The following is a 24,250-nucleotide window of genomic DNA, read 5'->3' as shown; positions in this document are numbered from 1 at the left end:
AGAAAAAGGATTTCCAGCTGAGAAAAAAAAATACCGGGGTTATGGTTAATAGCTTCAGGCACAGCCCCAGTAAACCACTCGAATGCCGCAACGCATATATACGTATTGTGGTCGGCAAGTGGTTATACATACCTATTGTCTGGGCACTCTGAATTGGTCATGTGATCTCCCCAGCAGCCAGCTTTAGAGGAGAGGACAGATCACGACAATTGATGGAATGCCTGGGTTGTGGCATTACCAATAGGCTTACTATAGGGCACGCAATGTCAGTTGTCCCTCCGCTCCCCTGACGCAGCTGGTAGCTGATCACAGCGTCTTATGACTCCCTGGCCAATCATGTCTTCTGGGTTCCAACCAGCCAGAAGGAGAATGTCTGTGTCCTCGCTGGAGTGGCTGGCTCTTCCTTGTGCCTGCCTCAGTGTCTCCTCCATGCCTCCACTAGATAAGGTGATCACTTATACCTGTGTCTCCCGTGGGGGGTGGGGGGGTTTGTTGGTGCTGCGGGTGATTGCTGCTGTCTGTGTCTCCCGAAAGGGGGTTGTTGGTGCTGTGGGGGTTATTGCCACTGCCTGTGTCTCATGGGGAGGGGGGGTTGTTGGTGCTGCGGGTGATCGCCACTGTCTGTGTCTCCCGAAGAAGGGTTGTTGGTGCTGTGGGGGTTATTGCCACTGTCTGTGTCTCCCAAAGGGGGGTTGTTGGTGCTGCGGGGGTTATTGCCACTGCCTGTGTCTCATGGGGAGGAGGGGTTGTTGGTGCTGCGGGGGTTATTGCCACTGCCTGTGTCTCCCAAAGGGGGGTTGTTGGTGCTGCGGGGGTTATTGCCACTGCCTGTGTCTCCCAAAGGGGGGTTGTTGGTGCTGCGGGGGTTATTGCCACTGCCTGCTGCTGCGGGTGATCGCTGCTACCTGTGTCTCCTGTGCAGGGGGGGTGTTGCTGTTGCCTGTATCTCCAAGGGTGGGGGATAGTGTTGGTTGTGCCGCCCCCCCCAAAAAATAGTAAGCACCAGCTGCCACTGCTACTACCCAGTATGATCAGAAGATTGTTTAGAGTTACCTGAGTATGGAAAGGTAGTCATCATGAGAAAAGATGGTACGCCTGGCTTGCTCTTTAAAATCTTCAAAATGTATTGATTCTCCATAAAAAACACAGACAGCAGGTATAAACGCATTTCGGCCTTCCGGGCCTTGTTCACTTAGACATGAACTACCTTTTCAAAAACCCACACTAATACCCTTTTTATGATTAATCACTATCAATACTATGTATATGTATGCCTTTCCTTTAAATATACTTCAATCACGTACACCACACACAACATGTAAAAAGTATGTTACACTTGCCTTCATGACATCCTTCATCTGCTTTAGCAAAATCTTGGCTTTCTCGTTATTCAGCTGTTACATGCATACTTCTAGTTCCTGTGCTCTGCTCATTCTGTGTAGTTGGACCCATAAAGATCTGTAGGGATTTCCTGAATAACCACAGTGGAGTTCAGATACTAGAAGTGTGCAGGTGGTGGCTGACGCAGTGGAAAGAGCTCACAGTTTACAGCAGCAGATCTAGAGAAGGATGCTTTGGAGGTAAGTGTAGTACTCAAGCTGGCAGATACCTGAATTTCTCCTTTTTAGTAAAACAACCACAACATATCCTGTGCTGCTCTACCACGGTATATTAAACTCATCATAGATTGTGAAAGAGTTTGTATGTTTTTGCTAAAGCCCACATAGCATAGCATTCAACATCCAACCATCTGATCTTTGTCGGAGCATTGATCATCTATTATGTTTGAAGCTCAGACAAAATTAGCCAATCGACATTAATGGGCTTTGCATATAAAGCAGACCTTCACCTCCAAAAGCGAAATGTTTGTCTGTGACTCCAGCCTCCTTCTTCTCCCATAATAGTTTTTTTTTTATTTATTTCTAAATTTTTTCCTTTCTCGCCTAGTCAAAAACTATGTTATGCCCGAGCCACACATGCATAGATGTACTGAAGGGCACTTCCCGACCTTTAGTACCTGGCAGAGACCTTTGTAACACCTGTGCCCCATGCCTGCAAGAACAAAATGCGAGTAGGACGACAACCAACCAAAAATTTCCTGAGCCTTCCTTATCTTGCTGCATCCATGCACTTGTGCATGCGCAAAATCTGCTGCAAGGCACTGTCAGGTCCCAGAGGACAAGCAGAGTGTTTGGGCACATCTGTGCATGCACCAAACCATCAAAAATGGTGGCACCAGCAAGAGAGATCGGGCCATAATGTAAGGGGACTACAGTCCCTGTTCAAGCTAGCCAGATACTGTACTATGTGAATTTTGGCTTGATGAATGGGAAAACTTGTTTCATGGGTGTCTCTGTTGCCACCATCCCTCCTGCCAGCTTTCAATTGAAAAATTGAAGGTAGCAAACAGAAAAATTGAAGGTAGCAAACAGAAAAATGTCAGCCAAACAGCAATTGCATCCAATTATTGCTGGTGGAAGCTGTCAGGATGCAGTAGCTGCAGCAGGAGATTTGTCCATTGCATGAATGGATAATGTAGTGTAGAAGCATGCTCATCCATGTCTTTATGGACCTTGCTTTGTGCACTGGTGCGCAGTCATGTTGGAGCAGGAAGGGGCCGTCCCCAAACTGTTCCCACAATGTTGGGAGCATAAAATTGTCCAAAATGTATTGGTATGCTGACGGCTTAAGAGTTCCCTTCAGTGGAACTAAGGGGCCAAACCCAATCCCTGAAAGACAACCCCACACCATAATCCCCCTTCTACCAAATGATTTGAACCAGTGTACAAAGCAAGGTCCATAAAGACACAGATGAACGATGGCCCCTTCCTGTTCCAACATGACTACGCACCAGTGCACAAAGCAAGGTCCATAAAGACATGGATGATTGAGTTTGGGGTGGAGGAAATTGACTGGCCTGCACAGAGTCCTGGCCTCAACCCGATAGAACACCTTTGGGATGAATTAGAGTGGAAACTGTGAGCCAGTCCTTCTCTCCAACATCATTGCCTAATCCCACAAATGCACTTCTGGAAGAATGGTCAAACATTCCCATAGACACCCTCTTAAACCTTGTGGACAGCCTCCCCAGAAGAGTTGAAGCTGTTATAGCTGCAAAGGGTGTGCCAACTCAATATTGAACCCTACAGACTAATACTGGGATGCCATTAAATGTAATGTGTGTGTATAAAGGCAGGCGCCCCAATATTTTTGACAATATAGTATATCAAATATCTGTAATAAAATAAGGAGGCGGAAAATCATACTGTATATAATAAGAACACTTTTCCTTATGCTCACCAAGTTTTTATATTGATATTTCTTTGGCCAGTATTATGTCACTGCAACTGAATTATAATCACCAGATTAGGTAACCACTGAGCTTTGTTCCTGTGCTTTACGACACCTAAGTGACTTAAAAAACAATCACACATCCTGCCAGGGGTAAAAATAGATACCGCTATTTATTGTGCAGTCACTTACAATGGTTCCAGCAAAACAGCAAATGCCACTGTTTATTTTTATACCAATAATGTTTAAATTTAGCTACTAAGAGGCCATTATACAATGTACTAAAACACATTGAGCCGAAAATGAATCTATCATTATATAAGGACAGGTTCATTTGAAAGCATGTCTAGTATCACTTGCTTTTTGGTTTATGTGAATTGTTTCCGGTTTGTCCAGTATATCCTTTTATAGACATCTCATTTATATGTCTACAGAGATTATATGAAATAGCAACCACCAAGCTTTAAGTCGATTCAGAACTCCAAATGGTGTTTAACAAAACAAAAAAAAAGAATTTGATCAAATAAAACAGATGCAAATGCTGAGTTGTTTCCAACACCAACCAATTATTTTGAAATTATTATTATTATTCATGATTTATATAGTGCCAACAGTATACACAGCGCTTTACAATGTAGAGGGGGGACAGCACAATTACATTACAGTTCAATACAGAAGGGACACGAGGGCCCTGCTCATAGAGCTTACATTCTAAAGGGAGGGGGAATTAGCTGGGGAAAAAAAATCTAATTTGAGGCTGTGGGGGTATAATGCTAAATTTGTTTTTAGAAAATAGCCCCAGCGCTTTTAATATCATGGTATTATATTTATTAGACATTTGAATACAAACCTATAAGAGAATTATTGATTCTACCATTGTTAGTTACCTGACTGCAACAAATTTCAGTAGACTCTGAACTATAGTGGTTGTACAGTAAAGGATCTGCAATAAGGTAAAAAAAAAAAAAACTTTTATACGCAGCCCACCCCACTAAACACCCACCAGAGCCCTTTGAATCCAGCACTGCTCTCTCTCCCCCTCTTCTGGACTCAGTGAGAGCAGCGAGAGTCATTGGTTGCAGCTGCTGTCAATCAAATTCAGTGACTAGAGCAAGGTTTCTCAACCAGGGTTCCTCCAGAGGTTTCTAGGGGTTCCTTGAGCAATGAGCAATTTCTGCATCTCAGATAAGTTCCCACTGACACCATTCATCTTTTTAGCTATCTGTAAGGGGGGAATTCTCCCCAATGACTACAAGTGTAAGGACCATTCTTCACATTGAGCATCACACTAATGCAGTGGTTCTCAACCAGGGTTCAGTGGAACCCTAGGGTTCCTCCAAAGGTTGCTAGGGGTTCATTCAGCATTGGGCAATTTCTGCCTCTCAAATAAGTTCCCACTGACACCATTGATCTTTTTAGCTATCTGTAAGGAGGTAATTCTTCCCAATGACCACAAGTGTAAGGACCATTCTTCTCACTGACCATCACACTAATGTATCATGAGTTGTAGATTTCTAATTTTTAGCAGGGGTTCCCCGAGACTGGAGAACTATTTCAAGGGTTCCTCTGTGTTGAAAAGGTTGAGAAAGGCTGCACTAATGTATCATGAGTTGTAGATCTAGAAACTTTTAGCAGGGGATCCCTAAGACCAGAAAGTTCTTTCAAGGGTTCCTCTGTGCTGAAAAGGTTGAAAAAGGCTGGACTAGAGAGCAAGGGGCCAGGCCATGCTGCACTGTTTGTTTCAATACACACACATAACCCATTTGGGGATTAAGCACACATGTGTGCCACCATAGCAGGCAGCTTCGTATGGAGGCTCAGGGATAAGCGGAGGAATCCAGAGCACCAGCAGGGGATCCCAGAAGAGGAGGATTCGGGCTGTTCTTTTTGGAAGGATACATCAGCAATGGCAACATACATATTCTCCCATTACAGGGGCAACAGGAAGCAAACTAAGGTAAATACCCATAAAAACATAGTTATTCAGAGATGTTCTTACTGTACTTCATTTAGGCTAGGTTCACACTAGTGCAGCTGCGATCTGATCCAATTTTAAGTGCGACTTGGTTGTGTTTTTGGTGATTTTTTTTTTTTATACTACTGTGTTTTGACTGAGTCACTGGTTGTTAAGGGGCCAATGAGGAGGCAGACAGCCGGGAAAGCCACTCCCTGACTGCACATTCACTAGATTGAGATGGGGCTTTGGTAAGTATTTAGGAGGCGTGGAGGGGGAGCTGCACACAGAAGGTTTTTTTACCTTCTTGCATAGAATGCGTGATGGTAAAAAAACCTTTAGCCTTTACAACCACTTTAATAATAATACATCTTTAAAGAAGTGATTATGAAAACAGGCGCTATGGGAGTGCAACTATTTACTGAATACAGCAAAGCAGCTGATTTACTAAAGGGCAATTTCAACCTGTGCTCACTTCACATAGCCAGCCATATATAGTGCAAATTCCTGTATGCCATGAACGTTAATGTATATAGGCAGTGCAGAAGGGTTTAGGAAAATGTCTCTTTCAATAAACCACCCCTTAAGCCTTTGTACACACGGTCGGAAATTTCGACGGAAAATGTCCGATCGGACCCTGTTGTCGGATAATCCGACTGTGTGTGGGCTCCCTCGGACTTTTTCCATCGGAATGTCCGACCAACAAAGTTTGAGAGCTGGATATAAAATTTTCCGACACCATGATCTGACCGGACTTTGTCCAATCGTTTGTAGAGAATTCTGATCGGACAAAGTGCCACGCATGCTCAGATCAAATTCCTAGACCAAAGCTATTGGCTACTAGCCTGAACATAGTCCCGTCGTAACAAACAAACGTCATCACGTTCAGAACGATCGGATTTTCCCCCCCAACTTTGTCCAACCGTGTGTATACAACATCAGTTTCGGACAAAATCCTCCAGGAAAAAATCCGACGGATTTTGGGGTCGGTATTTCTGACCGTGTGTACAAGGGCTTAGAGTGAAAGTCTTGCTTGGCCAATGCATTTCAGCATGTCTTAGAAATACTGAGTGGCTTCAAGTGTAGAAAGGCAGAAATTCTGTGTGAAATGATCACTGTGTGTTTAATCTCTACCTGCTTAGGATTCTTATGTCACGGTTCTTTTGCCTATGAACGTCAGCAGCACCTTAAACAAACATTTCCACTCAGCTAGGTCCTTTCATATTGACTCTTAACTCTGTATGCTTCTCTCTAGTCTGCCCCTAGAAGCACCTGACATTGCCATATAGCTTAGTTTATGACTTCCATATCAGTTTGCATACTGTTTAAATATACCTAATGCTTACTGCTTATTTGTCAGATTAACTGGTTTATTATTAGGTGCAATAACCTATAGCAATCAACCAGAAGGCTCTTCTTAAAGCTGAACTCTGGGCAGATATATACAGTAAGACACCATTTAATGCAGCACTGTAATCAATAATACATAATTAAATGAAATTTATCATTTAGCCTTGTAGCAGCTTTTTGTATTCCCTGTAGAGCAGTGTGAGAGGAAGATTAAGAGCATACTAATAATAAGCATTCTGATAGGAAACGAAAGCAGAGTGACATAAAGATGAGCTCATCACTGTGTTGATTTTCCTTTGACTGTCCAGTCATAGGTTGGGATGGGTCCAGGGTGATTTGGGCTCAGAAAAAAGTGGGTTGATTAATGCTGGCTACCAGACTGAGGACATCTAGTGGCAGAAGAAAAAACTATAGGCAGATCTCTGAAGGTGAATATTATATTAAAAGCTTACCATATAAGGTGTCATCAGAAGAATAGAGTTTACCACCATCCCTAATGTATACATCAGCCTTTCTCAACCTTTTCAACACAGAGGAACCCTTGAAATAGTTCTCCAGTCTCGGGGAACCCCTGCTAAAAATTAGAAATCTACAACTCATGATACAATAGTTGTGATGGTCAGTGGGAAGAATGGTCGTTACACTTGTGGTCATTGGTAAGAATTACCTTGTTACAGATAGCTAAAAAGATGAATGGTGTCAGTGGGAACTTATCTGAGAGGCAGAAATTGCCCAATGCTGAAGGAACCCCTAGCAACTTCTGGATGAACCCTGGGGTTGAGAATCACTGGTGTATGTATATATATATATATATATATATATATATATATATATATATATATATATATATATATTAGTATAGAAGAATGAGAAAAAATCCCCCTGGGTCTTTGAAGGTAAGCACAATTCTCTTATATAAAAAAGTAAATATACAAAACTTTATTTGTGACAATATTAAACATTATTTGAAGATTAAAGGCAGCTATAAGATCTTAGAAGCATAAGATCAATAGTTCATATCTTCATAGGACATGCATAGTGTACTATAGTTAATCCTCATCCATACCTATGGATGGCCTCTGGGAGGGCCCAACAAGGCTTCCATATGTGAAGTAGAAGATGTGGATTAACTATAGTACATTATGAATGTCCTATGAAGATATGAACTATTGGTCTTATGCTTTTAAAGCATCATAGTTTCCTTTATTGTGCAAATCATTTTTAGAGTGGTTCTAAAGGCTCAAGGTTTTTTACCTTCATGCATGAGGAAAAAAAATCTTCTGTGTGCAGGAGCTCCCCTAGCTCCCCAATACTTACCTGAGCACCATCACGATCCAGTGATGTGCATGAGAGTCTTGGCTCTCCGAGAACTCTTGACATTGTCTGCTGTCAATCACAGGCAGTGAGACAATAAGAAGAGAGAGGGGCAGGGCCCTCAGAATGGACACACAGAGCAGCAGCTCAGGAGCAAGCCTACTCGGGTGCCCTCTTAGGAAGCTGTTTACTGTGGGGGCACTTGGCAGGAGGGAGGAGCCAGGAGCGCCAGCAGGGTACCCAAGAAGAGGAGGATTGGGACTGTTCTGTTCAAAATCACTGCACAAAGCCGGTAAGTATAACATTTATATTATTAAAAAAAAAAAAAAACCTTGACTTTAATATCACTTTAATATTGTCACAAACAACGTTTTGCATATTTACTTTTTTTTATATATGAGAATTGTGTTTACCTTCCCAGGGGGATTATATTAAAACCTGGATTTGGCATTTTAACTTTTAATTGGCTTTTATTTTTATCTTGATATTTTTGTCTGGAGTTCTACTTTGCCTGATTTATCTTGAATATCATGAATGTTACTATTGGCACACGCGGCAGTCAGAATACTCAAACAGTGACTACAATAGCAGTCACTGTTGAGCTGATAATTTACCACCCAACTACTTTGATTTTCAGATCTAAGTTTTTGGGGCCACAAGATCAGTGGAGCCAGCCACAGATCTCATTTTAGCCAATTCAGCAGGAATTGGCTATAAAAAAAATGGCCATAAATTCTGGCCATGTATGGCCAGCATAAGTCATGTTTGCAAGTAAAAGGTTTAATACTTACCACAGGTGCTGTCCACGCCATCAAACTCCAGTGTTCCAAAGACTCTTCAGTATCCAGCACACTTCTGGGTGTGTTGGAGTAGTGCCCTGCTGATCTCATGTATTGACCATAGTGGACAGCAGATGAGACCATAGAGTACAGAAGGGCTTGTCAGCTTCCGATGATGCTGATGATTTTCTTAGCATGCTTTGTTCTGATAGACAGTGAAGTTCGCTGCCATGGATATAGGGAGGGCTAAATATTAACCTTTAGGATTCACCCGTGCTTTTGAATTGCAAGGGTCTACTTGCTTGGATTTACAGTAAAACCTTGGATTACAAGCATAACTCATTCTGGAAGCATGTTTGTAATCCAAAGCACTTGCATATCAAAGCAAATTTCAACATAAGAAATAATGGAAATTCAAATGATTCGTTCTGCAACCATTTATTCGTAAATCCTTTCATTTATAGTCCATATAAAAAGATTATAGCAAGGTTGTGTAACCATAAAATGTCCATCAACAAATGGAAGCCTCCACAAGGGGATTAGAAGAAAAATCCAGGAGCTACAGAGCATAAAAGAGAGTATGAGCCTCTAAGTGTAGCAATATGGTTACATTTAATGAAGGTACAAGATTTAGCAACTCACATGGTTGATTATTAAAAGAGGCATATCTAAGTATACAGGCATCCGGGTAAAGCTGTCTTCAATCGTCACTGGGAAGACTACCCTGCAGTAGAGCGATCTGAAAGCAAGGCTTTAACCGATCATGGAATGCAGCGTGGAAGGGGTGACGTCAATGGTGGTGAGGAGGATGGTCTATGTGGACATCTTTACCCCGGATGCCTGCATACTTAGATGTGCCTGTTTTAATCATCAACCATGTGAGTTTCTAAATGTTGTACCTTCATTAACTGTAACCATATTGTTACACTTAGAGGCACCTCTCTTCTCTTTTATACTCAGTTGTGACATGACGCTACTTGTATATCAAGACATCACTTGTATATCAAGTCAAAATGTATTAAAAAATGTTGTTTTTCTTGCAAAACGCTTTAAAACCAAGGTTTTACTGTAAATTAAAAGGATTTTAGGTAGACCTTTGACCTATAGTCAGAAGCTAGTAGTGTAACAAGGAACAAGGGAAGCAGGTTCAAATTTAAATGGAACTGATCAATGTTTGCTATGGCAGCACAGACAATCCTTCTTTGCAAAACTTTCATTCATATGACGATACTTACTCACCTCCACTTCACTACCAAAGCATCTATTTATAGAGCAGGAAGTACCAAAGTGCACATTAAGTTCCCAGAAACACTAATGACTATCTATATATGATATAATACGTATATTAATTATTTCATGGTAAGTGTAGCACAACAAATATGCAATGTAAATGTCATGCAGCCTATACTTACAGTATGTCACAGTTTTTCCATCCCAACAGCCACGAGCCTCAATATGTCCCTGAGTAATGCGATTTCTCTATTAATAAAACTTAAAAATCCTCTAAATGTTTGATGCAACTGTACAGTTATCAAGGACTTTGTTACCATTTCTTACAGAATAAAAAAAAAATGCCTACAGTGCTCGGTCATTTTTAACAGTCCCGCTCCTTATTTACTCTCTTATGCAACAGGCACAACTTACTAAAGGAGTTGAAATTTACATACGCTCGTTAAAGCCCAACTCTTTTCATCCTTTGCAGTGGGGCTGTGCTCATGCTGCAAGGGTTAACAGCTCCTTGTCTAGGGGAGAGGAGGAACAGTGTTACTTAACTAATCTTTTGCTACCTCGACCGGCAGCTCTCCCCTACGATCTGGCGGTGGTCTATCTCTTGGCGTCCTCAAGTCCAGTGTAGGGATGTGGACCCTGCTTTAGTCTTGATGACGTCAGGACTCATAACTGTTGAAGTGCGGAAGTGCAGATGCAGGGACCAATCTAGCTGTGGGGAGGATCCGGTAAGCATATCATATTTCTTGTTCCACTAGACTTAAAGGAGCAATTAACCCTTGCAATGCATGCAGAGATTTTTTATGCCTGGAGTTTGGCTTTAAAGCAGCCCATACATGCTTAATTTATTTCTGCGCTCAACCAGCGGGTTGAAGGGGAAAAAATAAATGACCTGGTTCCAAGTCTACACATTCAGGATGGATGGAGGAATCCTTCCTGCTGAGTTATTGTATTCTGACAGCAGGGAGACCTCCTTACCATCAGTGGAAGCCCATGCATTGTGGGCATACGGGGTCGCCACCCCCCCCCCCAACACCTCTGCAGCCCTCCCTATTCATGTATCCGGCCCCTTTCAGGATGCCGGACACAAGAAATACTAAGGTATAGGCAGTGAGTGTATATTTTGAAGCACGTGATTAGAGCCAGAGGCTCTAGTAGGCTTCAAAATAGGGTGGCCTCGGGGCACAGATCACTGCATCCTGATTCCATCCTGTTGTGTGGCATAGCTATAGCAAATTAATTTTCTCTATTTTCACAATAACATTCCTTCCCACCAATCAGCAGGCAGGTCAGTGAGACCTGTCTCTCAATTGGCCAAAGCATTAGATATTGGATGCCTAACGCTTTGGCAGAAGAGGATACACAGACACAGGAGCCGCAGCCGATGCTACCCGCCAAGGAGGAGAGCGGCCGAGGAAAAGAGCCACCCGAGGAAGAGAGCCGCGAGGAAGAGAGCTGCCTAGGAAGAGAGCCGCCTAGGAAGAGAGTCATTGAGGAGGAAAGTCGCCAAAGAAGAGAGCCGCTGAGAAGGAGAGACACAGAGGAAGAGAACTGCCGCTTCCTACTGGGGAGGAGAGCCCCGTCACTCCAGGAGAGGAGGAGCAGAGCCCTGCCACATGAGCGGTAAGTGCCGCCGGACCGGCTGTGGGGGGTGGCTGCATTTGATGGGCACAAGTGGGCACATTTGATGGGTACAAGTGGGTGCATTTGACAGGCACAAATGGGTGCATATGATGGGCACAAGTGGCTGCATATACTGGGCACAAGTGGCTGCATATACTGGGCACAAGTGGCTGCATTTGATTGGCACAAGTGGCTGCATTTGATTGGCACAAGTGGCTGCATTTTATTGGCACAAGTGGCTGCATGTACTGGGCACAAGTGGCTGCATTTGATGGGCACAAGTGGCTGCATTTGATGGACACAAGTGGCTGCATTTGACGGACAAAACTGGTTTCATTTGATTGGCACAAGTGGCTGCATATGATGGGCACAAGTGGCTTCATATGATGGGCACAAGTGGCTGCATATGATGGGGCATGTGTGGCTGCATTTGACGGGCACAAGTGGCTGCATTTGATGGGCACAAGTGGCTGCATTTAATGGGCACAGTGAGACTGCAATTAAGGGTGGGTTCAGTATTTTTTTGAAACGTTTTGAGCCTGTTTGGAATCCTTGGGCTAAGTATGTTCATATTCAGCTCTAGGCCTCTTGGTTATGTTATATCTGATCCTTCTGGATCCGTATATGGCCCGCTTCTCTCTGGGTTCACCTGTCCTGTTTTTTTCTCCTCCGGGCTCTTTGTTCGAAGTTTACTTCTTCTTCCTAAGTTTACTTTGTGGTTTGATACAGCCTGACGTATTTTGGTTTCACAGGTTTACGCTATGATATATTTACTTAGAGTCAACCAGAGCTTTGCATTTATAAAATGCACAGGTATGTTAAGTTTATAATTTTCTCTAACTTGGGGCTACCTAGAGAGTCAAAGGTTGACCCTGGATTGTCATATGCACATGTTTATGTTCTAGTCATTTTACTGTGTCTCCATTAATATGTGCCAGGGCTGGCTATTGTTGTGCTTGCTCTGGTAATACTTTTCAATAAACATTATTGAAAGTAAAACAACCATACTTGTGATCTCTCAACGTTGATGGACAGAGACTACAGACATACTACAGTAGATGGTCGGAGACTGCAAACTTGCTACAGGAGGTGATGGAAGCTGGAGACATGCTTTAGGAGACAGTAGTCACATTATACATAACTGCTAGAGATCACTGCATGAGACTGCTCCCGCATTTCTGCTTCTGGCAGCCCTCTCAAAAATTACTATTACTACAGCTATTGCTAAGGAAAATCCATTATATGGGCGGCACACTTGCTAAGTGGTTAGCTCTTCCACCTAGCAGAACAAGGGTTGCTGGTTCAAATCCCAACCATAGCACTACCTGCCTGGAGCTTACATGTTCTCTATGTGCCTGCGTGCCTTTTCTATGGGTACTTCAGTTTCTTCTGACACTCCAAAGACATGCCGGTAGGTTAATTGAATCCTGCCTAAATTGACCATAATATGTGTACTGTATGTGTGTTAGGGATCATAGATTGTAAGCTCATTGAGGGTAGGAACGGATGTGAATGTACACTATATTACCAAAAATATTGGGCCGCCTGCCTTTACACACATATGAACTTTAATGGCATCCTAGTCTTAGTCCGTAGGGTTCAATATTGAGTAGGCCTACCCTTTGTGGCTGTAACAGCTTCAACTCTTCTGGGAAGGCTGTCCACAAGGATTAGGAGTGTGTCTATGGGAATGTTTGACCATTCTTCCAGAAGCGCATTTGTGAAGTCAGGCACTGATGTTAGACAAGAGAGCCTGGCTCGCAGTCTCTGTTCTAATTCATCCCAAAGGTGTTCTATTCGGTTGAGGTATGGACTCTGTGCAGGCCAGTCAAGTTCCTCCATGGCAAACTCACTCATCCATTTCTTTATGGACCTTGCTTTGTGCACTGGTGCGCAGTCATGTTGGAGCAGGAAAGTATTCACAGGGCTTCACTTTTTCCACATTTTATTATGTTACACCTTATTGCAAAACGGATTCAATTCATTATTTTCCTCAAAATTCTACAAACAATACCCCATAATGACAACATGAAAGATGTTTGTTTGAAATCTTTGCAACTTTATTAAAAATAAAAAACAAACTCAAGTGCATCCTGTTTCCACTGATCAACATTGAGATGTTTATAAAACTTGATTGGTGTCCACCTGTGGTGAATGTATTTGATTGGACATGATTTGGAAAGGCACACACCTGTCTATATAAGGTCCTACATTTAACAGTGCATGTCAGAGCACGAACCAAGCCATGAAGTCCAAGGATTTGTCTGTAGACCTCCGAGACAGGATTGAATCGAGACACAGATCTGGGGAAGGGTACAGAAACATTTCTGCAGGTCCTAATGAGTACAGTGGCCTCCATCATTTGTAAATGGAAGAAGTTTGGAACCGCCAGGACTTTTCCAAACTGAGCGATCGGGAGAGAAGGGCCTTAGTCAGGGAGGTGACCAAGAACCCGATGGTTACTCTATCAGAGCTCCAGCATTTCTGTGTGGAGAGAGGAGAACCTTCCAGAAGAACAACCATCACTGCAGCACTCCACCAATCAGGTCTGTATGGTAGAGTGGCCAGATGGAAGCCACTCGTAAGTAAAAGGCACATGACAGCCCACACAGAGTTTGCCAAAAGACATCTGAAGGATTCTCAGACCATGAGAAACAAAATTCTCTGGTCTGATGAAACAAAGATTGAACTCTTTGGCCTGAATGGCAAATGTCATGTCTGGAGGAAACCAGGCTCAGCGCATCTCCTGGCCAAAACCATCCCTACAGTGAAGCATGGTGGTGGCAACATCATGCTATGGGGATGTTTTTTAGCAGTAGGAACTGGGAGACCAGTCAGGATCGAGTGAAAGATGAATGCACCAATGTACTTTCCTTGATGAAAACTTGCTCCAGAGAGCTCTGGACCTCAGACTCCTCTTCCAACAGGACAACGACTCTAAGCACACAGCCAAGATAACAAAGGAGCAGCTATAGGACAATTCTGTGAATGTCCTTGAGTGGCCCAGCCAGAACCCACACTTGAACCCAACTGAGCATCTCTGGAGAGATCTGAAAATGGCTGTGCACCGATGCTCCCCATCCAACCTGATGGAGTTTGAGACGTCCTGCGAAGAAGAATGGGAGAAAGTGCCCAAAAATAGGTGTGCCAAGCTTGTAGCATCATACTCAAAAGGACCTGAGGCTTTAATTGGTGCCAAAGGTGCTTCAACAAAGTATTGAGCAAAGGCCGTGAATACTTATGTACATGGGATTTTTTGTTTTTGTTTTTGTTTTTTTATAAATTTGCAAAGATTTCAAACAAACCACTTTCACGTTGTCATTATAGGGTATTGTTTGTAGAATTGTGAGGAAAATAATGAATTTAATCTATTTTGGAATAAGGCTGTAACATGACAAAATGTGGACAAAGTGAAGAGCTGTGAATAGTTTCTGGATACACTGTAAGTACCTGTACAGAGGTAAAAAATAAAAATAAAAGGAATGTAGAGCACAGAAAAAGTAAGGAGGTGTGAAAGAAATAATTAAACCATTACACTAATGGAAGCCAGTTTAAAGAATATTTTTCCTAGGTAAAGAAAACACAGACTATTGTCTGCACTGTCCCCGAGGGCCAGAGAATAACTACTAAAGGGTGGAATGTGGCCCCTGCACTGCAGATTGGGCACTAGAGGATTAGAGGAATCTGCAAAGTTCACAGACAGGTCTGTAGTAGATCTTGCTCCAGTTTTTCACATTTGCTCCATGGGGAAGAGTCGAAGTCTCCTGCGACCCTTCTCTACAGGCTACTAGCCATGTAATGTCACTAAAATAGTAACGCCGCCACCAGCCAAGCCATAAAAATTGCAGCAAAAGAAAGTGGGCAATTAAAATTTAGAAAGGTAAGAGCTCATTCACATTTGTCTTTTTTCAAGGCCTGTTTTGAAAGCTTGATGTAAGCTTCTACCAAAAATGACGTTTTCTATGACAAAGTGCCAATGCAGGCATGAAACCAGTGATGTTTTGTAGTAGCTGTTCCTCTAGATCAGTGATGGCGAACCTTGGCACCCCAGATGTTTTGGAACTACATTTCCCATGATGCTTCACTACACTGCCGAGTGCCCGAGCATCATGGGAAATGTAGTTCCAAAACATCTGGGGTGCCAAGGTTCGCCATTACTGCTCTAGATGAATGGAAGTGTTTCACAAATCTGACATTGGTATATTAGAAGTGGCCGGTAGAAATATGCCCGGAGATTGTCAGTCTACAGAAAAAGTGATGTTTCATATATTCCTTACTTGTTCCTTACTTAGATCAGCATCTATTTCCTATATTATGTTTAATGAATCTGCCAATGCAAGATGTGCTCCAACATGGTAAAGTTAATTGATGGAAACAAACGGTACACTGCTGCTTCTTCTTTTTCTGTTATTGCTTATTACTACTTGTATTATTATTAGTAGTAGTATTTTTTTTTTTATATAATTTGTATTTAATTATTATTATTATTATTTACATAATCATTATGTTAGATTTATATTATTTTATTTATTAATCTGTCATTACTTTTTACCTCTGTTAATCCTTCTTCTGTCTTCTGTTATTACTTGTTACCATTATGTTATTTTTATTTTATTTTATTATCTTGATATTGCTTCTTCTGTCTTCACTTATTACTTACAATTTTTTTTTTTTTTATAGCTGCTGTATTTACAAAAGGGTCACTTAACACCCTCTCCATAACTTTCCTGTAGGTATGCTGGAATGCTAATGTTGATCTAAAAAGCTGCTCTTACTTTGGAGTGCTGGACACAGAATCAGATATTGCTGTTAATACAAGAACAAAGGAATGCAGAATGTTATCTTGTATACAGCTGAATGGTGGACGCTTCTATGTACAAAAACTGGTAAAATCAGTGGGAGTTACCTTTTTATCTGCGCAGTGAATTGGAAATAAGGTGCATCAACAGGTTTTTATTAGTTCAGGACAAGTAAAAATAAATCACTGGTCAGATTACATAAATGAGCTGTGGGTAGCATTTACGGATATTATGTAAAAGTTCCAGGAAGTAAAGAGCTATTCGCCTTGTCCATTAGCCTCAAAGGCTGCCAACATGGAAAATGGACTAAGCAAAGCTAAATGCAATGTCATACATCTCATTTACTGTACAGATAGTGACAGATGGGTTCATTGTGTAGGTGTTACCATTAAAAGACAAATACTGATTGGTGTCAGCACTCAAACTACTTGCAGCATCTAGGATAGCCTTTCAGAGCCTTTTTAACACAGAGGAACCCTTAAAATAACTTTCTGGTCCCAGAGAACCCCTTCTAATAATTACCAGATCTAAAGCTCATTTTATATTAGCACAGGGGTCTTCAAATTACAGCCCACAGGCCACATCTGGCCTGCTACAAGATTTTACTTGGTCATAGTTTCATAGTTAGTAAGGTTGAATAAAGACACCAGTCCATCCAGTTCAACCTGAGTGAGTGTCTACAATTGTCCCTGTACATTGCACACTCACATCCGTCCATACCCTTAAGGAGCCCACAATCCAAGGTCCCCATTCATATACTAGGGCCAATTTTTTTTTTTTTAACCTACCTGCATGTCTTTGGATTGTGGGAGGAAACTGGAGTACCTGGAGGAAACCCACACAGGCACAGGGAGAACATGCAAACTCCAGGCAGGTAGTGTTGTGGTTGGGATTTGAACCAGTGACCCCTCTTACTGCTAACCACTACACCACTGTGGTCTGCACTTCTCCTATATGTTGTGAGATGCTCTGATTACAAGTTACCCTGATTTGAAATATGCTCTGATGCATAAGGGGGGCTCTGATGTGAGGGGGGGGTCCATTTTTTTAAAGCCCCTCAAAGTTTGTAAAATGTATGCTATGGCCATTGTACTGAAAAGGTTGGAGACTCCTGCATTGGCATGATGGCCCATGGGAAGAATGCCTCCATCACAGATAAAAAGATCACTAGTGTCAATGGAAACTTATTTGAGAGGCTGAAATTGCTCCATGCTCACGGAACCCCTAGAAACCCTTGGAGAAAGCCTGGTTGAGATAGGCTGATCTAGGGTGCTAGGTGGTTGCCATCATGTCAACCATGTAAAACAAAATATCTCTATAGGAAACATATCTATACCACTGTAGATATGTTTAGGAGTGCAACAAAACTTTCTGTTTGTAGCCAGGTGCTAGCTAAATTGCCTGTGTCATTGGGGGACATTCTGCAACATCAGCCCCAGTGAGTCTGTTTCCCTCTAGTTCTCAGCTTGAACACTGTATTGTCACCTCCTGAATGCAGAGCAAGGGTTCCCAGAAGATAGTGAAAGATCTAGGGATATGTAGTCCGAGGAGCCAAGTTTACACTAAAGTCCGACCGTTGTGGACTATGTCAGCTGGGGGAGAAAGAGCAGAATGCTGGGAGAGGCAATATATAGCCTGGTCTGGGGAGGAATTACTCTCTTGGGACCACGGCCTTCAGCTGGGAGCAGGGACCCAGATACTCGGAGGGCTGCGAGGAGCGCAGCGGCCTAGTAAAAGTGAAGAGCCTTCGGAGGATGTGCAAGTCTGGTATCATTAGGATTGGTGAGTGGGCAGAAGCCCACTTCTCTATACACCCTCAAAAGACACTGCATGCAGACAAACTTATTCTATTTCGTTGCCCTTAAGCTTTAACAAGGAGACAATTTGCACATGCTATTTTCAGTACTGGATGCCATTGTACAGAAAATCTCTCTGAGCCCTTGTTAAGCTAGCTGAAGACACTGAACATCTACATCACCAAGACTTCTCCACTCCCCCCGCACACACTTAAAGGACTTTGTGTACAATATCTGCACACATTAAAGGCAGAAATTAAATGTTATATTTCTAGTAGTTTGTTGAACTATAGTTGTGTAACAGAGTTTTTGAGCCTGTGGCGTCAGGAGTTAAAGAGAGTAGCCTGACATAAAGGTTCATTCTCCTTCCCTTTTTATACCTGAGGTCACAGGTTCTATCAAAGTCTACTGGTTGCTACTATTAATCTTACTGCAATTCTCTATGAATTGCACACCTGTTTATGTGTGTCAAGAGTAATGCCGTGTACATGCGACCGGAATTTCGGCCACCAAAAGACTGATGAGAGCTGTTCATCGGAAATTCCGATTGTGTGTATGCAATTCCGACACGCAAAAACTCACGCATGCTCAGATTCCACTACGAGATGGAAGCTATTGACTACTGGGTATTGAACTTAATTTTTCTAGTCCCGTCGTATGTGTTGTACGTCACTGTGTTCTTGACAGTCAGAATTTGGTATGACCGTGTGTATGCAAGACAGCTTGAGTGAAATCCCATCAGAATTCCTTAGGGAAAACCATCAGACCAAAATTCCAATTGTGTATACACGTCATAAGAGTTTAATACTAAGGAAACCCGCATCCAATTCATATATATGTAAACTCAGCCTTAACCCCTTAAGCCCCGGAAGATTTTACCCCATTCCCCACCAGAGCACTTTTTACAATTTGGCACTGCAACGCTTTAACTGACAATTGCGCGGTCGTGCGACACTGTACCCAAATAAAATTTACGTCCTTTTTTCCCACAAATAAAGCTTTCTTTTGGTGGTGTTTGATTACCTCTGTGGATTAACTCTGCGGTAAACTATGGGAAAGATTTAGGGCATTTTTATGGCATTTTTATTTTTTTACTAGTAATGGCGGCGATCTGCGACTTTTAGCAGCACTGCGACATCATGGTGATCAGATCGGATAGTTTTGATACATTTTTGGAACCATTGACATTTATACAGCGATCAGTGCTATAAAAATGCACTGATTACTGTGTATATGTCACTGGTATGAAAGGAGTTAACACTATGGGGCAATCAAGGGGTTAAATGTGTTTCCTAGTTAGTGTTTCTAACTGTCTGATTGACTGGGGTAGGAGACATATCTTTGTTCCTATTTACTAGGAGCACACGATATGTCTCCTCTCCCCTAACAGAACAGCGATTTGTGTGTTTACACACACAAATTCCCGTGCTGGCTCTCGTGCGTGCGATCGCGAGTGACAGGCGCCGATCGTGCCCACTGGCAACGCAGATCGGGTCCCCCGCCATGCCACGGGCATGCACACTGGCTCTTAAAGGGAACAACATACCCATATGTTGTTTTGCGCAGCTTTGCCATTCTACCAACATATATCGCGTGAGCCGATCGGCAAGTGGTTAAAGAATATTTACCTAAGCAATTTTTGTTTTATCTGCTTGAAGAAATTTAAATAAAAAATAGTTGATTACTTTGTTGCAGTCTGGTGTCTGTGTAATTGCATTGTCATTTTGAAATACTGTATGCCCAAACCTGGGGTGTCAGAGGTGTCGGGAGGCTTGCAAGGTCAGGGCAATCTTTGGGGTCAGTCATCTTCCAGCGGCCCCCACTGAGTGGCGCTACATGTTCATTTGGCAGTGACTAAACACAATCTTTTCACAACACATTTCATTTAGTTTTTTTACTTTAGACACTGTTGTAATTGTCACAACAATAAAGCTGCAATGGTAAACAAAAATAAACAAACTCCAAATGTATCCTAAGGCCCTGTTCGCACTTAGGTGATTTGAAATCGCAGGCAGAATCAGCGCAATTCTGCCTGCAATTCCAAATCACGATATAACATGCAACGAGGGTTTGAGTGTGATTCATTCTTAATGACACTCAAAATGCAATGTGATTTTTGCCATGAGTGACGCATTGCAAAATGCACATGCGTACAGCCATGAGCGGCTGCTTGTCTGTGTTCAGGTGGGCAGATGGGGGGTGGTAAAACCTTGGATCGACCACGGTTTTACCACTGCCCTGGAAGCACGTGTAAATGAGCCCTAATGACCATAAAAAACATAACAAATACATTTCATTTTCAATTCCTTTAGCTCTGCTCTTATAAGTGCATCATCATTAACAATGTTCGTTATCTGCTGCCACTAGGACAGAGGGGCAAAAACGAACAACCACCTCCAAAATGACACAATATTCATCAGTTAATACACATTTTAAATTGTACTTGATGATGTCATAGTGTGTGTGTCTGCCAGAGCATCTTACTTTTACTTGTACCTTAGGTATGAATAGTCATTTAACCCTTGCAGTGTGGGGGAAGCCCCATTGCAAGAGTATATTTAGTTTTCCCCAGAGTTCAGCTTTAACATTGATAAGACCATTATTAGGTCTTCATGAGCATCTTATAGTTCTGTTTCTTCTAGGTGCTCCTGCTAACCTATTTAAACACCCTCAAAAATACATGTCCATCTAAAGCTGCCCTGTCCACAAGCTGACAACAATGCATTGCTTTTACTGCAAAGCAAACACTGTGGTCACCTGTTACAAGAATTGGAAAATCAATAGACCTATTAGCAAGATCTCCCACTATTAAAACGTAGTTGCAGGTCGGATCCAGAAAACAAAAACTGCCATGTTAATGCTATCGACAAATTGCAGCATATATGTTTTTATTATTTTGCCAATGGACCTGCAATATGTCACCTTCTCACTGCCTGTTTTAACCCTTAAAAGGACAAACTACCGCACCGCTTTAATGGGTTGTGTATGGTGGTGGTACTGCTCATAGAATGCAAAAGGAGGTCTAATGTTTGGAGCCACTGCAAAGCACAGATTAGTGGCCACAACAGGTGTACAGCCCTGAGCGGCTGCTTGTCTGTATTCAGGTAGGCAGTTGGGGGGTAGTAAAACCTTGGATCGACCACGGCTTTACCGCTGCCCAGGAAGCACATATAAATGAGCCCTAATGACCATAAAAAAAATAACAAATACATTTAATTTTCAATTCCTTTAGCTCTATTCTTATAAGTGTATCATCATTAACAATGTTCCTTATCCGCTGCCACTAGGACAGATGGCCAAAAACGAACAACCACCTCCACAATGACACAATATTCATCAGACAATACACATTTTAAATGTAAAAAATGTATTCAGCATACCAAACAGCAAATATAGTTTTTTTTTAGGACTTCTACACTCTATTGTTTTTCTACATACAACAATGCCTTCTTCCCTGCTTTGATTTTTCCATTTAGTGGGTGGCTGGTAAACTGCACATGGGAAAGATGCTTATCTTACATAAAAATACAAGCTGGAACATTGTGTGATCAGCCACTCACATGCTACGCTTCTCATGATACAGAATCCTACGTGGTACATACCCATCGGATGCCCTGGATGCTGCTGGCAAAGTCCTTAGATCTGTGGTCCACTTGGATCTCATAGGAGTAACTCCTGAAGAAATGCATCTTGTTCCTATGTCTCATGCCACATAAAGGCAAAATCTTGTGTGGAATGAAGACTAGAGAGAGCAATTCAGTAATGAGAACCATGAGGCAGGCACTGGAAGGTACTAGTAATCGTTCAGCTCTCCATCTGATCTCATACACCTAAAGTACAATACAATTGATTTTCACACCGGTCATTCAAAATAAGTCAAAAGAATACAGTGATGGCATAGATTGCAAGCTTCTAGGCAACAGAAACACAACTAACATCATCTCCAGTAGACAACTGGACCTGTCCTATGTCTAGTTCAGTGGAAGCAGAATCAGTTATACTATATAGGTGTCTCCAGCTGTCATCTTTTTGGTAACCAATTCCAGACAGGTAGTCTATGGCGGAGAATTTAAAGGGCATCATTCTTCCACATTCCTGCTGCAAGTTCCAAGTCAGAGAGTCTATCTGTGGACCAGCAGAAGGCTGCTTATCAGTAAGAGCAGTCCTGTGTCAGCTGTCAATGTCCCCTCTCAGGCTTGTAGACAATTGCAATGCCCTGTTGTCAGCACTGGCTCAGCCCTTGTGTAGCGTAAATCTTCACTCTCTGACTTTTCAGCTGCCGGTTGCCATACACACTTCTTTACAGGTTGCACCTACCACAACAATGCCCCAGGCACCTGCACAGAAGCTGTCGGGCAGGTTATGATGAGCCCCTTCTGATGTGGAGGGTGTAGGAGGCTTCCATGCATTATAGGCTGAGCTATCCAGGTAGTGCAAGTAATATGAAGCAGAGAAAGCTCGGGGCTGATGTTAAGACTGTGAGAGGAAGCCTTGTACTCAGCCTTTCACTGCTACACAAACACTTGGCAGGTGACCTAAGACTCTGTGAAGGAGTGAACAATCCCAAGAGAGCAGGAGGGACATGGCTGGGGAGGGAGATAGTACTGGCTGAGGCACACAGACGTGGGAGGAAAGGGCTGAATATAAACCACTACAACTACGTGGAGAAGTGTCAGAGAGTTACATGAGATTTCTCTTTCTTCACAGTAATGATAACATGAATAAACCTTTTTTATTTGTGTTTTTATTAAAATAGACTGGACTCATTTCTCTTCTAAATGCAGAAATGGCAGAGTGGTCAGTAATGTCTCCAGCTGGATGCAGGCTTTCTAGATACTAAAATGTTGAGCGTGTTTTTACCATGCATTATTCTTGCCTTAAAAATAAAAGTTATACTGGTTAAGTATTGCCAACCGTCAGTATTTTTCTTGGCAGACAGTAAAAAATGGGCACTTTTCTACTGACTCTGGCCAGTAATTGCCATTGACAGGAAAAGGTTGCCAGTACAAAATATGGTTGTGATGCCCCATCCCAGTGACTGCTACAGTACGTTTGGATGGCACCAGCGGGGATCAGGTCCAGCTCAACTTTTTGAGATGGGAAACTGTGAAACCTATGAGCAAAAGTATGTAGGCATAGGACACACCTCCTGCCATGCCCCCTTAAAGACAAATTATCCACTTAAGGACCGCCTCACACCGAAAAACGTCAGCAGAATGGCATGGCTGGGCACAATCACGTACCTGTATGTGGCTCTTTAAGTGCCCAGCCATGGGTCGGGAGTGCGCCGCCGCCGGTGCGCTCACGACCCAGTCCTGAGCTCCGTGACCGAGGCCGCTGGAGCAGCGGACCCGATCGCCGCTGGTGTCCCGCGATCGGGTCACAGAGCTGAAGAATGAGGAGAGGTCTGTGTAAACAAACCTCTCCCTGTGCTTCCTAGTGTGGCTGTCACTGATCATCTGTTCCCTTTTATAGGGAAGGACGATCAGTGACATCACATGCCAGGCCACTCTCCCCTACAATAAAAAAAACACGTCATACATAACCCCTACACTGCCCTCTAGTGGATAACTCCTTCACTGTCAGTGTCATTTACACAGGAATCAGTGCATTTAAAAGCACTGATTACTGTATAAATGACAATGGTCCCAAAAATGTGTCAAACATGTCCGATGTGTCCGCCATAGTGTCGCAGTCACAATAAAAATCGCTGACTGCCGCCATTACTAGTAAAAAAAAAATATTAATAAAATGCTATAAAACTATCCCCTATTTTGTAAACGCTATAACTTTTGTGCAAACCAATCAATAATCGATAATTGAAATTTTTTTTAACAAAAATATGTAGAAGAATACGTATTGGCCTAAACTGAGGAAAAAAAATTTTTATATATTTTTTGGGGATATTTATTATAGCAAAAAGTAAAAAATATATATATTTTTTTAAATTGTCGCTCTATTTTTGTTTATAGCGCAAAAAATTGAAACCGCAGAGGTGATCAAATACCACCAAAAGAAAGCTCTATTTGTGGGAAAAAAAGGACGCCAATTTTTTTTTGAGCCACATCGCACGACCGCACAATTGTCAGTTAAAGCGACACAGTGCCGAATCGCAAA

The 24,250-nt window shown here is 42.4% G+C and overlaps 1 protein-coding gene across 1 annotated transcript in view; it reads right to left on the bottom strand.

Moving 5' to 3' along the window:
* The window catches only part of RAPGEF3 (Rap guanine nucleotide exchange factor 3), a 142,446-nt gene extending 119,760 nt beyond the window's left edge, over positions 1 to 22,686 (bottom strand). The window contains exon 1 of the mRNA XM_077483767.1: positions 21,736 to 22,686. Within this exon, the coding sequence (XP_077339893.1) occupies positions 21,736 to 21,906 (171 nt within the window). The 5' untranslated portion in view covers positions 21,907 to 22,686. The remainder of the gene's footprint in view (positions 1 to 21,735) is intronic.
* Positions 22,687 to 24,250: the final 1,564 nt, after the last annotated feature.

This window comes from Lithobates pipiens, unplaced genomic scaffold (assembly GCF_037356315.1).
Source record: "Lithobates pipiens isolate NorthernLeopardFrog02 unplaced genomic scaffold, aLitPip1_a1.2 Scaffold_16, whole genome shotgun sequence".
In the NCBI taxonomy this organism is placed as follows: domain Eukaryota; kingdom Metazoa; phylum Chordata; class Amphibia; order Anura; family Ranidae; genus Lithobates; species Lithobates pipiens.
This window is presented reverse-complemented; position numbering and strand designations above follow the sequence as displayed.